The sequence below is a fragment of the Hylobates moloch genome, unplaced genomic scaffold (assembly GCF_009828535.3).
Source record: "Hylobates moloch isolate HMO894 unplaced genomic scaffold, HMol_V3 SCAFFOLD_9, whole genome shotgun sequence".
In the NCBI taxonomy this organism is placed as follows: Eukaryota; Metazoa; Chordata; class Mammalia; order Primates; family Hylobatidae; genus Hylobates; species Hylobates moloch.
The window spans coordinates 62,165,969-62,181,400 of NW_026652284.1; the positions used below are offsets into that span (position 1 = coordinate 62,165,969).

Below are 15,432 nucleotides of genomic sequence, written 5' to 3' on the forward strand. Positions count from 1 at the left end.
GAGGGGCTACGTCCAAGGACTGAAGAGCAGTCTCTATGAAATATGAATGATTTTTGGCTGACAATCAGCCAGGAAACAGAAAATTTGGCCCTACAACTTCAAGAAACTAAATTCTGCCAACAACCTGAATAAGCTTGGAAGGTAATTCTCCCCCAGAACCTCCAGATAAGTGCCCAGCCCAGCTAACAGCTTGATTTTGACCTTGCTTGATGCTAAGCAAGGAACCCAGCTGAACCTACCCAAACCACTAAATAATAAACAGGTGTTATTTTAAGCAACAAAGTTTGTGGTAATTTATTATGCAGTAATAGGAAACTAATATAATATGTTAAATATGTTTTTGTTCATTATCTTATAGACATATATAATTTTATAATAATTCAAAAGATCTTACACATCTTTTTCAAACTCACAAGATAATTATTTATATTTCTGTTGGCAATTTTAAAGTTTCATATTTTTATGCTAAAAATTTTTTATAAAAATTTTTATTTTTAAAATTTTTTATAAAACTTTTTATTTTTAAAATTTTTATAAAACTTTTTATTTTTAAAATGTTTTATAAAAATTTTTATTTTTAAAATTTTTTACAAAACTTTTTATTTTTAAAATTTTTTATTAAAAAATTTAATTTTCTTATGAACTAGAATGGATTTGACTCAATTAACAAAGAAGAAAAAATATAACAGAAGTATAGGAAATAGAAAAGAATTCAAAACTGAAATGTTAGTTTGGATTTATTATAGTACTTACTTTGTCATTAAGCCTAGAGAAGTCAGTGTATCTTCTGAAAACTACCCAGCTTTCTTCTGGGGTTTTCTTTACTAGTATTTTATACACCTATGCACAGGAAGAAAAAGAGACAGAGAGAAAAATATAAAAGTAAAGATATTTAAAAATTCAAGCCAAATATTTTTAAAAATTTTACTTGATAACCCAGACTATAACAATTATTATGTAAAAAATATCAAAAATCATTTAAATTATCAAAAGTACAAATAATCAATGCAGGCACCAAAAGCCAGATTTTTTGCTTAGGAAATATAACAGATTTGATACAAAACGCTTTTTCTGAGCACACTAACAATAAACTCATCAGCTTCCAAAACATGATTTATGTCAATATATTCTAAAATTGATTAAAAAATTATACTTGAGGAAGCTATGAAAAATAGCCACTTTTGTTCTACACAATTTTAAACTTAATAACTATCAAGCAAAGTTTTCAAATAAGTTCAATGTTTTTATTGTCAAGAATAAAATATGGAAGTCCTAGCCAGAGCAATCAGGCAAGATATTAAAAAAAGGCATCCAAATAGGAAAAGAAGAAGTCAAACTATGTGATTCTATGCCTAGAAAATCCTAAAGACTCTGCCAAAGGGCTCCTGGAACTGATAAAGGACTTCGGTAAAATTTCAGGATATAAAATCAATGTTTAAAAATGAATAGTATTTCCATACACCAATAACATTCAAGCTGAGAGCCAAATCAAGAATGCAATCCCATTTACAGTAGTCACACACACAAAAAAACCCACCTAGGAATATATCTAATCATGGAGAGGAAAGATCTCCACAGGGAGAACTACAAAACATTGCTGAAAGAAATCACAGGGCCAGGTGTGGTGGCTCACACCTGTAATCCCAGCATTTTGGGAGGCCGAGGTGGGCGGATCATGGGGTCAGGAGATCAAGACCATTCTGGCTAACACAGTGAAACCCCATCTCTACTAAAATACAAAAAAAATTAGCCGGGCGTGCTGGTGGGCGCCTGTAGTCCCAGCTACTTGGGAGGCTGAGGCAGGAGAATGGCATGAACCCGGGAGGCGGAGCTTGCAGTGAGCTGACATTGCACCACTGCACTCCAGCCTGGGCGACGACAGAGCGAGACTCTGTCTAGGCGGTTAAAAAAAAAAAAAAAAAAAAATCACAGATAACACAAAGAAACAGAAGAACATTCCATGCTCATGGATTGGAACAATCAGTATCGTTAAAATGGCCACACTGCCCAAAGCAGTCTACAGATTCAATGGTATTCCTATCAAACTACCAACATCATTCTCCACAGAATTAGAAAAAAACTACTCTAAAATCCACATGGCACCAAAAAAGAGCCGAAATAGCCAAAGCAATCCTAAGTGAAAAGAACAAAGCCAGAGGCATCACACTACCTGACTTCAAATTATATTATAAGGCTACAATAACCAACAGCATGGTACTGGTACATACACAGACATATAAACTAATGGAAGAGAATAGAGAATCCAGAAACAAAACTGCACACCTACAGCCATCTGATCTCTGACAAAGTTGACAAAAATAAGCAATAGGGAAAGGATCCCCTGTTCAATAAGCAGGGCTTGGATAACTGGCTAGCTATATGCAGAAAAATGAAACTGGAGCTCTATCTTTCACTATATACAAAAATTAACTCAAGATGGATTAAAGATTTAAAGGTAAGGCCAAAACTATAAGAATCCCAGAAGAAAACCTACAAAACACCATTCTGGACATTGACCTTGGGAAAGAATTTATGACTAAGTTCTCAAAAGCAATTGCAACAAAAACAAAACTTGATGTGAGACCTAATTAAAATAAAGTTTCTGCACAGCAAAAGAAACTATCAATGGAGTAAAGAGACAACCTACAGAATGGGAGAAAATATTTGTAAACTATGCGTCTGGCAAAGGTCTGATATCCAGAATCCAAAAGGAACGTAAACATTCAAGGCTGGGTGCAGTGGCTCACGCCTGTATCTCAGTTGGGAGGCTGAGGTGGGCGGATCACTTGAGGTCAGGGGTTTGAGACCAACCTGGTCAACATGGTATGGTGAAACCCCGCCTCTACTAAAAATACAAAAATTAGCCAGATGTGGTGGTGGGTGCCTGTAATCCCAGCTACTCAGGAGGCTGAGATGGGAGAATTGCTTGAACCTGGGAGGCAGAGGCTGCAGTGAGCCAAGATCACGCCACTGCACTCCAGTTAGTGACAGAGTGAGACTCCGTCAAAAAAAAAAAAAAAAAAGGAACTTAAACAATTCAACAAATAACCCCATTAAAAGTAGGCAAAAGACATGAACAGACACTTCTTAAAAGAAGACATACAAGCAGCTAAGAAACATAAAAAAAATGCTCAACAACACTACTCATCAGAAAAATGTAAATCAAAACCACAATGAGATACCATCTCACAGAAGTCAGAATGGCTACTAGTCATTATCATGACAGATGCTGGTGATGTTATGGAGAAAAGAGAACACTTACACATTGCTGGTGGAATTGTAACTTAATTCGGCCACTGTGGAAAGCAGTTTGGAGATTTCTCAAAGAACTTAAAACAGAACTCCCATTTGACACAGCAATCCCATTCCTGGGTATATATCCAAAAGAAAATAAATTGTTCTACCAAAAAGACACATGCACTTACATGTTCACTGCAGGAACTACTCACAATGGCAAAGACATGGAATCATCCTAGCTGTCCATCAAGGATAGATTTGATAAGGAAAATGTGGTACAGATATACCATGGAATACTATGTAGCCATAAAAAGAATGAAATCATGTCCTTTGCAGCAACATGTACAGAGGTACAGGCCATTATCCTAAGTGAATTAATGCAGGAACAGAAAACCAAATACCTAATGTTCTCAGTTATAAGTGGGAGGTAAACATTGGGAACTCATGGACGTAAAGATAGCAACAATAGACACTGGGGACTCTTAGTGGAGAAGGATGAAGGGGGGAAGGAGTTGAAAAACTGTTGGGTACTATGCTCACTACTTGGGTGATGGGTTCATTAGTATCCCGCAATATACCTATGTAACAAACCTGCACATGTATCCTTTGAATCTAAAATGAAAGTTGAAATTATTGTATAAAAGGACAAAATATAAGCTTGAAATACCAAAAAACCCCAACTGAATAAAATTTACATTTTTGTAATTATGTACAATTATGTAGGCTACTGAATAGAAAAACTTGGTTGAAGCAAGTCAATGTATTTTTAAAAGCACCTAAGGAAAAAGTGGATTCTATTTTTTACAAGTATGATTTTAGAATGTATTAAGAGAAAGTGTTATTTATGACAGGATCTCAGAGAAACATCTACTAGTTTTGATATGGTATTTTGCACTAAGCTAGATATAGGCACATACGAGATACTCAATAAATATTTGCTGAATAAGAAACTCTCTTTAAAAAAGTAACTTCTTTTCTGGACATTTGCTGTGCAATAATTTTCACTGCAGCTCTAGAACTGCACTTTTGGTCACACATGGCAATTGAGCACTCAATGTGTGACTAGTCAAAATTGAGATGTGCTGAGTGTGCAACATATACACTGAATTTCAAAGATTTAATGTGAAAAAAGATGTAAACAGCTTTTATTAAAATGGTCTAATACTAACTACATGTTAAAATGATAATATTTTGGACATATTAGGTTGAATAAGATATATTAATAAAATAATTTCACCTATTTCTTTTGTTTTTTTTTTTTAATGTAGCTCCTAAGAAATTTAAAATTACAGATGTGATTCACAATTATGGCTCACATTACACTTCTATTGGACAGTGCTGCCCTAAAGACCATTCATTAGTTAGGGACTATAGATTATCCTTACCCTTTGATTTTTCTCCCATACAAACTTCTCTTTCAGCTTTTAAGGGAGAGAATAAGGAGGAGTTAAGGATAAATCCTTTAGCTTTGAAGTTAAAAAAAAAAATAAGCAATTTATCTTTGTAACATATAAGGGTGGGAAACAAGGTTACTTGGATACTCTTTAAAGTCAGCAGAAGGTCCTGATCTAAAAAAGTTGCAATGGGAATACCAAAGAAATTCTTTTTAGGAGTCACTCATTAAAAGAAGAGAGAAGTCGACTTTAAAACTTTTGAGTATGAATGACTGATACAGGATAAAAGTGCACTTCATATAACAATTAGGTTTATCTACAAATAATACATACTGACTTTATTTTCTTGTCTTAGAAAATGAACTCCCCCTACTAAATAAGCTACTCTCCACTGTGGTCACTGAATACTCTTGTTTCTTTAGGCAAGATAAAGTATGACTTTAGTGTTCTATCTCTTCTAGAAAGTGCTCTTTCTACTTGTTTAAGTAGTGCTTTCAATGAAAACTTTATGAACAGTACTGATCATTCCCTTCTCTATATTCCAATAACTGCTGTTGTTTCTACTCTTTACTTGAAGCTTCATATGTATTTCCTTGTACTGTTTTTATTTTACTGTAGTTGTTTTTGAATTATAAAATATATACAAAAAAGTGTGCAATTCATAAGCATACAACTTGACAAATTTCACAAAATGAACACATCTATGTAACTAGTACTATGAGTGTATTAGTCCATTTCATGCTGCTAATAAAGACATACCTGAGACTGGGCAATTTACAAAAGAAAGAGGTTTACTGGACTTACAGTTCCATGTGGCTGGGGAGGCCTTACAATCATGGTGGAAAGTGAAGGCACATCTCACACGGCAGCAGACAAAAGAAGAGAGCTTGTGCAAGGAGATTCTCATTTTTAAAACCATCAGATATCATGAGACTTACCCACTATCACAAGAACAGCATGGGAAAGACCTGCCCCCACTGTTCAATTACCTCCCACTGGGTCCCTCCCACAATATGTGGGAATTCAAGATGAGATTTGGGTGGGGACACATTCAAACCATATCATTCCACCCCTGGCCCCTCCCAAATCTCATGTCCTCACATTTCAAAACTAATAATGCCTTCTAGACAGTCCCCCAAAGTCTTAACTCATTTCAGCATTAACTCAAAAGTCCACAGTCCAAAGTCTCATACAAGACAAGAAGTCCCTTCTGCCTATGAGCCTATAAAATCAAAAGCAAGCTAGTTACTTACTAGATACAATGGGGTTACAGGCATTGGGTAAATACAGGCATCCCAAATGGGAGAAATTGGCTAAAACAAAGGGGCTACAGGCTCAATGTAAGTCTGAAATCCAGCAGGGCAGTCAGATCTTAAAGCTCCAAAATATTCTCCTTTGACTCCATGTCTCGTTCATGTCTGGGTCATGCTCATGCAAGAGGTGGGCTCCCATGGCCTTGGGCAGCTCCGCCCCTGGGGCTTTGCAGGATATAGCCCTCCTCCTTCCTGGCTACTTTTATGATCCGTGGCTTTTCCAGGTGCATGGTGCAAGCTGTTGGTGGATCTACCTTTCTAGGACCTGGAGGATGATGGCCCTCTTCTCACAGCTCCACTAGACAGTGCCCCAGCAGGGACTCTGTATGGGGCTCTGACCCCACATTTCCCTTCCACACAGCCCTAGCAGCAGTTTTCCATGAGGGCCCTGCCCCTACAGCAAACTTCTGCCTGGGCATCCAGGCATTTCCATACATCATCTGAAATCTAGGCAGAGGTTCCCAAACCTCAATTCTTGACTTCTGTGCACTCGCAGGCTCAACACTATGTGGCAGCTGCCAAGGCTTGGGGATTACACCCTCTGAAGCCACGGCCCGAGCTCTATGTTGGCCCCTGTCAACCATGGCTGGAGCGGCTGGGATGCAGGCACCAAGCCTCCAGGCTGCACACAGCACAGGGACCCTGGGCCCAGTCCACAAAACCACTTTTTCCTCCTAGGCCTTTGGGCCTGTGATGGGAGGGGCTGCCATGAAGACCTCTCATATGCCTTGGAGACATTTTCCCCATTGTCTTGGGGATTAACATTGGGTTCCTTATTACTTATGCAAATTTCTACAGCCAGCTTGAATTTCTCCTCAGAAAATGGGATTTTACTTTCTATTGCACTGTCAGGCTGCAAATTTTCCAAACTTTTATGCTGTGCTTCCCTTATAAAACTGAATGCCTTTAGTAGCACCCAAGTCACCTCTTGAATGCTTTGCTGCTTAGAAATTTCTTCCCCCAGATAACCTAAATCATCCCTCTCAAGTTCAAAGTTCCAGAAATCTCTAGGGCAGGGGCAAAATGCCACCAATCTCTTTGCTAAACATAACAAGAGTTACCTTTGCTCCATTTCCCAACAAGTTCCTCATCTCCAACTGAGACTACCTCAGCCTGGACTGTAGAAAGAGGTTTATTGACTTATAGTTCCACATGGCTGGGAGGCCTCATAATCATGATGGAAGGTGAAAGGCAAGTCTCACATGCTGGCAGACAAGAGAAGACAGCTTGTGCAGGGAGACTCCCGCTTTTAAAACCATCAGATCTTATGAGACTTATTCACTATCACGAGAACAGTATGGGAAAGACCTGCCCCAATGATTGCCCCTTGCTCCTCATCTGAGACAAGGCAGGTCCCTTTTGCCTATCAGCTTGTAAAATCAAAAGCAAGTTAGCTATACTTCCTAATTACCTCCCACCAGGTCCCTCCCACCAGGTCCCTCCCACAACACATGGGAATTAAAGATGAGACTTAGGTGGGGACACAGCCAAACCATATCAGTGAGCAAGAAACGAAACATTATCAATCAAAGAGGTCCATGGCATGCTTCCTTCCCAATCCTACTCACTACCCATCCTAGTCAATTTTTGTCTTTAAACATTCTTTTTAAAGACTAGACACTTTATATATCAGATCAACAGTGAGTCCTAATACTTCTTTCAGTTATGAGATCAATTCAAAAGAATATATCTAGAAAAAATTATTTTACAAACCTAAGATTCTCAAGTTTGTATCTCCAGCTTATACCTCTCCCTTAAACTCAGCTTATATGTATACACACACATATTACATATACATGTGTACACATTAACACATGTAACATCTCCATTTCAATGTTGAACAGACATATCAAATCTAGCATGTCTAAAAACAAATCTTGATCTTCCCTCAAAACCTGTCATTTAATTAAATGGCAGCCATATTCTTCCCATTGTTTAGGCCAAAACTTTTGAAGTAACTTTTGACTTCTCTTTCTCCCACACTCCACTTCCAAATCATTAGGAAATATTGCCGGTTCTACTTTTAAAATAGATCCAGAATCTGATCACTTCTCAGGACCTCCTCCACCACCCCAGTCCACACTACCATCATGTTTCCCTCGGATTACTAAAAGAACCTACTAACTACTTTCTGCTTTGACTGTCCCCCATCTCAACCAAACCAGTCTCAATTCAGTAGCCAGAATGAACTTTTTAAAACATTGTCAGATCACGTGACTCTTCTTTTAAAAACCTTTTAAAAGATTCCCATCTCATGCAGCATAAAATCCAAAGTCTTTACAGTGCCTCCTTCCCTATGTGATCTGTGTGCCACACTTCCCTGCCTGTCATCTCATTCCCTGCACCTCCCACAGCTTACTCTGCTGTCAGCCACAAGGATCTTTGTAGTTGTCCCATCTGTGTTGAAAACACATTCTCATGGCTCATTTCCTGTTAGTACTAACATCTTTTTTGTGAGGCCATGACTGACAGTGCTATTTAAATACCAACTCCAGATTTGGGGAAACTCCCTGTCTTCCTTCTCTGTTTTATTTCTCTCTATAGTGCTTATCACCATGTGACATATCAGGCGTCTTATTATTTACTTACTTATCACGCTTTCATTCAAATTGCTGTACCACTATTACCCAGAACAGTGCCTGAGGCATAATAGGTAATTAAAAAAATGTTGAGTTAATAAATAAGTGAATATGACTAACTTCATATCTGTAATTTACTTCCTCCTCTCCAGTCTCTTGAAATGCTTTATATAACACCACCTTGTATTTGGCCAAATACTTGCATCTTCACACATATCATCTGCCTTAGTCTGTTAGGTCTGTTATAACAAAATACCATAAATTTGGTAGCTTGTAAACAACAGAAATTTATTTCTCAAAGTTCTAAAGTCTGAGAAGTCCAAGATCAAGACAGTAACATATTTGGTATCTGGAGAGGGCCTGCTTTCTGGTTTATAGATGGTGCCTTATAGCTATGTCCTCAGATGTGTAAAGGACAAAAAAGCTCTCTGGGGCCTCTTTTTAAGGGTCCTAATCCTATTTATGGGGGCTCTGCTCCCATGACCTACTGGCTTCCAAAAGCTCCATCTCTTAATACTATCACCTTGAAGGTAGGTTTCAACATATGAATTTTGAGGGAATGCACATTCAGACCATAGTATCAACTCAATAAATGCCTATTTCTTAATTCAGGAAATTGGCCAACAGTTTATATTTTCTAAAAATTTTCTAAAAAAAGAGAGACAGAGTTCCCTGAAGATTTCCTATATCACAGTCTTATGACAATTTTAAAGACTGCCTCTTCATAAATTATCTCAACAATTTTTCCTTGGAGGTCCTCCCATCCTGTCATAAATTTACAGCATGAAACATTGAAGTAAACATTAAACTTTACTAAAAGAACAAAGTCTTACCAAAAAAGTAAACCTTTTGAGTTAATAAGTGAGTTGAGCAAGGTTGCTGGATATATAAACATAAAATGACAAAATATATAAAATAGCAGTAAATAGAAAATCAAAATAGATGTCTCTCACAAGAACATCAAACAACATCCATATCCTGAAATAAATCTAACCGAAAGATGTAAGAACCCTGCACCAAAACCAACAAAACATTACTAGAAAAAAATGACTTAAGTCAATGGATTAGGTTCATAGATTTGAAGACTCAGTAAAGATGTCAGTTCTCCCCAGATTAATCTATAGATCTAACAAAATCTCAATGCAAAGGGCGAAGAATAGCCAAGGCCATCTTGAAGAAAAAAGCTAAAGTACCTACACTGCTAGATATCAAGACCTATTATAAGACTTTACTAATTAAGACAGTGTGAAATTAGTAAAGGATGGAAAAATAGAACACAGAAGCAGACCCATGCATTTATGGTCACGTGATTTATGACACAGACAACACTGAAAATGAAGAGGAGAGAGAGTGGTCTTTTAAATAAAAGCCCGATTAATTGGTCCCATCTGGAAAAAAAAAAAAAAAAAAAAAAAGATTTGACCCTCACCTCACACCATGGACAAAAATCAATTCCAGTGGTTTACGAATCTAAATGTGAAAGGCCCAACAATAAAGATTTTAGAAGAAAACATAGGACAGTATCTTTGTAACCATGGAGTAGGCAAAGATTTCAAAAAGTGCTAGCCATTAAAAAAAGTAATAAATCAAACCAAATTAAAATTAAGAACTTTGTTTATCAAATGTATTATTAAGGAATTGAAAAGGCAAACCAGAGTGAGAGGATAGTCATAATACATGTATCTGAAAAAAAAAATATCCAAAATGCACAGAAAACTACAAATCAAAAGGGAGACTTCTCAAAAGAAATATGAACAAAAATCATGCACAGATATTTCACAAGAGAATATCCAAACAGCCAAAAAATTTTTTAAAAATTCAATTTAATTAGTCATTAAGAAAATTCAAATTAAAACCACAACCAATGTGATATTACTCTGTACCCATGAGAACAGCTGAAATGATAAAAATGTTAAAATATCATGTTAGGAAGCTATGGATCAACTGCAACTCTTATATGCTGCTTTTAGGAGTATAAATCAGTACAACCATTCTGAAACACCATTCATCAATATCTTTTAAAGCTGGGCATGTAATTTGGCAAGGCTAAAGAAAAGAGACCAGATGCAAAAAGAGTTTATAATTCCATTTAGATAAAGTACAAAAATAGGCAAAATTAATCAAGGCTATACAACAGTATTGGGTGAATGGGTCCTCACTGGCAGAGAACCCAGAGCATTTAAGATTCTAGTAACGTTCTTTTCCTTGATTTATGTGCTATTAATAGTTACATAGGTGTGTCTGGTTTGTGAAAATTTATTAAGGTAAAGCAAAAGTTTACTACAACACGATAGAATTCAGTGGTGTAAAAACCATTAGAATTTCATATTCAAGAAATTATAAGTACAAGTTTACATTAATTTAACACTGGTTTAAACAAACAGATTAGCCAATCTTTCACTTTGCACTGGTATACAGCAGAAGTCAATACTTACAGTAAATTTAGCTCTTTCTTCCATCACTTCATAACCCAGTATAGTAGGTGTAGATGGTCTGTCTTCCCAATTCACTGTTTCCGGATTTTGTTCTTCAGTTTCTCTTGGTCTAGTAGAATACTCAATGGAAGAAGCTGCACCTGTAAATTTAGTCCTAATGAGGGGACTGCTACAGACAGATGAAGTATTATCCATTTGATCAGGAACAGTTGTCTGTTTAAAATTACCCATATTTGAGTCTTCTAACTGGCCCTTAGAAGAGTTTGAGCTTGTTGAGACACTGCCAAAAGAAGAACTTCTTTGATTTCTGTTGGTTGTAAAACTGGAAGCAGAGTTTCCTATAGGCATAGGAACTGGGACATAAGGAGTTGCCATCTTCTTTTGGCTTTTGCAACAAGCTTGCACACTGTTGAGTCTACTTAGAGAACAACTAATATGCAATCCATTATTTTCTTCTTAAGAATTCACTATCTAAAAATGAAAAGGACATATTAAAAGGTTAGTCTTTAATGTGCAGCAGGATTCAAAAGAAAAATATTCTTTTCAATTTTATGACACTATTATTTTATTTGGAATGAAAACATACCTCAAACCCCTTCTTTTAATCCCAGTTGTCTTTAAGGACTCCTATTTGCAAGGTAGAGAGGGCAAAACTACTTCACACTCTTTTTCCTTGACCCCATGTTACATGTTATCCCTGTTCCCCCTACTTTATTCCCTTGTGAAGTATTTCTGTTATGTTCATTTTAACCTGATTTCATCTATGTAAAAGTTGGTAGGAGAAAGATTGGTAAAGACCTTCTGAAGCTTTATTCCACGCTTATCATCTTGACAGTACTACCTTCAGTACGACAGAAAAAAGAAACGGAAGAAAACTATTTATATTACCTCTGGATTTAATCAGAAAGGGAGGAAATCTATTCACATTACCTTGCAATTTAATTAGTGAAACTATAAAGATTTACACAGAGTAGTAACAATGAACCAAATGCTTTGATGCTACATAGTATAATTCTATAGAACCCAGGATTAAAAATACACACTTGGTCAAGTTACTCAGATAAAACCCAGTGAACATTAAACTTACATGCAACAAAATTAAATAGTGAAAAGTGTAACCGTTCTTCACAGCTTACAGGTCATCACTAATTCTGCTCTACGATAAACTGAGGGTATTTAAATCCTTATAACTTACATTCAAGAATCTGTTATCAAAAGGACTAGTATATCTTGTGTCAGAATAGTATCATAACACAAAGAAGAAATGGTTTACTATTACGTTGTTAAATAATAAACTCATAAGAAACTGTAATAACTACAGACCAACAAAATGACAAGACTACACACAACAATAACTGCCCAACTTTTCATACTAAACTCTACTGATGGGAAAGGTAAGAAATGAGTCACCTGGACTTGGAAAGATGCTGAAATAAGATTTTTAACTCTGAGCGGGGCGCGGTGGCTCACGCCTGTAATCCCAGCACTTTGGGAGGCCGAGGCAGGTGGATCGCCTGAGGTCAGGAGTTCGAGGCTAGCCTGGCCAACATGGTGAAACTCTGTCTCTACTAAAAATACAAAAATTAGCCGGGCATGGTGGCGCAAGCCTGAATTCCCAGCCACTCGGGAGGCTGAGGCAGGAGAATCGCTTGAACCCGGGAGGCGGAGGTTGCAGTGAGCCGAGATCGTGCCATTGCACTCCAGCCTAGGCTACAAGAGCGAAACTCCGTCTCAAAAAAAAAAAAAAAAACCAAAAACGATTTTTAACTCAAGTGGCTCTCGGCAACCTTTCCCCGTTATCAAAGATTCATGAAACTTTAGCTGCTGATTCACCGCTCCTCGGTTCCGCCTGACAGCCTCCCCCAAAACAATTAAGTCTGAAATCTCAACCTTCTCAAGGTCCGAGGGATCCACCTGGCCTTTGCCACTCTACTACCTGAGGCTGCCTGGCTGGGGGGAGGTCGCATACCAATACATATCAATACAACCACTGACGTCCGAAGATGCGAGCGCTACCCAAGCGTTAAAAAAACAAAACAAGCAAACAAAAAAAACCCTGCTGTGCTCATTAGAAGCGTCTTCGCCTCTACCCTGGTGCCGAGTTGCTCCCAGGACGCTCAGTTCAGTCTCACTCTGGAAAACCTCAGGTGAGGTGGCCTGACTCTGAGCAACGCCGTGGGCGGGAGGAAAGAGGCAAATACCAGGCACAGTTCGACCCTCGGAAGGTAAGGCCGGGGTCTGCGCCGGTCACGGGTCTTCCGCACTGCAGGCGGCGAGACCCGCAGCTCCCTGGGCTCCCAGACTCTCCCGCCTCCGCTGCCCGGTGCGCGCCCAGCGCCTCCCAGATGCACGGTGGGGTCAGCGGTGGCCTGAAGGTGGCTGGGCTTCCTGCGGCGCCTCTCCACTCTCCCGCGGAACCCCTCGCCGCCCGCCAGACATCAAGGTTGCAGGTGTCACCCGTACGAGAACCCGGGACAGCGACCGCCTGTCCTGAGGTAACGACCCAGTCTTTACCTCAGCCCACTCCGCGATCCCGAACGAGCGCGCTTCCCGGTGACGGTTAAACCGGACTCTCCTTAACCGCAGCTTTTCGCCTCCTCCCTCAGCAGCGAGAAGCCTCACGTGACACCCCCGCCCCAAAAGCAGCTGCTCCACGCCTCAGCCAGTCTCTGCCCGGCTGCCGGGCCCAAGATCCCTGCCGTGTGGAAGGAGGGGCCAAACCTGGGACATCTCTGCCGGAAGTGATGTCACGCCAAGGGTGCCCGCCCACCGGAGGAGCGACTGGAGGTGATCGGCTGGGCGCTCAGGTAGCGAAGATAAACGTAGTCTTGTGGCAGAAAATCGACATTCTCTGCACTATCTTTAGTTTTCCAACTGAACTTCTGAGAAATGGAGGCTACAATACCTAGTTTGCCAAACAGGAGATTAGAAGACTATAATTCCCAGAAGTCACTACGACCAACATTGGTCCGCGCTCATACTTTGCATCATGGGACTTGTAGTCATCACCAGCTTGCGCTGATTCTAACAGGTTATAGATTGTTTTCTAGAATTAGCAGCGCTTTAAGGGATGACAATCGATTAGAAGAGTAGGAAGATAGAACACTGCTTAGTAGCTGATCCATTCTACATAATTCAGAAGTCCTCATTGGCAGAGAACCCCTGAAATTCTGTAGTGTCTTTTTACTATCCGGTAAGCAATTTGATCCCGTTGATGGAATATTAGCCTTGTTAGACATGCGCTTCTGAAGACTTGTGAAGTAGGGAAAGCCGAGCTTTTTGATAGGCAAATTCCAAGATTCAGACAGGTCTACAGGTCTGTTCATCATTAGAATCAGATAATGTGGTTGAAAAATCATTCCACGATTTCTAAGGCTTTGGTATAGTCCCAGTGTTACCCATGGAGGGTCTTGACTACAAGTCGTCCAGGTTCTTGGTATTTTTAACAAAGAATTGGACAAAACGCACAAAGAAAGCAAGGAAAGAATGAAGCAAGGAAAGCAGAGACTGAAATAACTGTACACTCCACAGAGTGGGAGTGGCCTCCAGCCAGTGGCTCAAGAGCCCTGGTTACAGGATTTTCTGGAGTTTAAATATCAGCTAGAGATTTCCCATTGGTTATTTGGTTTACATCCTCTGTAAATTAAGGAGTAGCCTGCAACCAATCAGAGGCTAAAGTTAAGTTACAAAGTTGTACTGCTATGCAAATGAAGACTAGGCCCAGATACTAAGGGCCTAGAAGGTTGGGCAGGGGGTTGCAAAGGGAATAGCCTCTGGTCCTTTTGTTACTTGGGCTTGGAAAGTTGGAGTTTTCCTTTTTATTTAGTTCTAGGAAGTCAGCATAAATGGGCCTTAGGTTCCCTGCCTCTGGACCCTAGTCTACTGCCCGACTAAGAGTGGGAAAAGGTGATAGTGGTCATTTTGAAATGAAGGTTGGAAAATAGTCTGGTTTGTGACATGATGATGATTTTGGTTTAAGAGATTCTGCCCTTTCAGTGTGAATGAAATAAAACTAGAATTCTGTAGAAACAATGTTAGGTAGGAGAATAGGGTCTGGAAGCAGGGGACCTAAGGCTGATTCATGCTGACTGGATATCAGACGTGACTCCATTTTCAACCCCTCTTTTTTCTGCATGGCAGTTGCTGCGTGGCAGTTGCAACCCTCTTTTCTTTGTGTGGCAGTTGAAAAATGAAAGTACCTCTGATAGGTCCCCTCCCTCAACCAATCAGACTGGTTGAGGGCCTACTTTTCACTCTGATTGGTCTCCTTCTACAACCAATCAGACTGGGCATGGACCAATGGGAACCCTCTAGAGGGTATTTAAGCCCCGGAAAATTCTGTAGCTGATGCTCTTGAACCCCTTGCCTGAGTCTGTTCTCCTCCTGTGGAGTATACTTTCATTTAAAATAAATCTCTGCCTTCCATGCCTTGTTTGTGTGTTCTGTCCAATTCTTTATTCAAAACACCAAGAAC

At 39.2% G+C, this 15,432-nt stretch overlaps 1 protein-coding gene and 1 long non-coding RNA gene across 3 annotated transcripts in view; one reads left to right on the forward strand and one right to left on the reverse strand.

Annotated features, from left to right (window-relative positions):
• Positions 1-13,638, reverse strand: part of SNX16 (sorting nexin 16) — a 43,508-nt gene extending 29,870 nt beyond the window's left edge. The window contains exons 1-4 of one of the 2 annotated variants that reach the window (XM_032759934.2): positions 13,473-13,638; positions 11,186-11,429; positions 10,959-11,098; positions 754-840 (exon numbers count right to left, since the gene is read on the reverse strand). In XM_032759934.2, the coding sequence (XP_032615825.1) occupies positions 754-840; positions 10,959-11,098; positions 11,186-11,333 (375 nt within the window). In that variant the 5' untranslated portion in view covers positions 11,334-11,429; positions 13,473-13,638. Of the gene's footprint in view, positions 1-753; positions 841-10,958; positions 11,430-13,472 lie in introns of both variants that reach the window. The other variant, XM_032759933.2, reaches the window with a different exon arrangement.
• Positions 13,639-13,714: 76 nt separating this feature from the next.
• The window catches only part of LOC131384188 (uncharacterized), an 80,154-nt gene continuing 78,436 nt past the window's right edge, over positions 13,715-15,432 (forward strand). The window contains exon 1 of the long non-coding RNA XR_009214786.1: positions 13,715-13,765. This is a non-coding gene — a long non-coding RNA (uncharacterized LOC131384188). The remainder of the gene's footprint in view (positions 13,766-15,432) is intronic.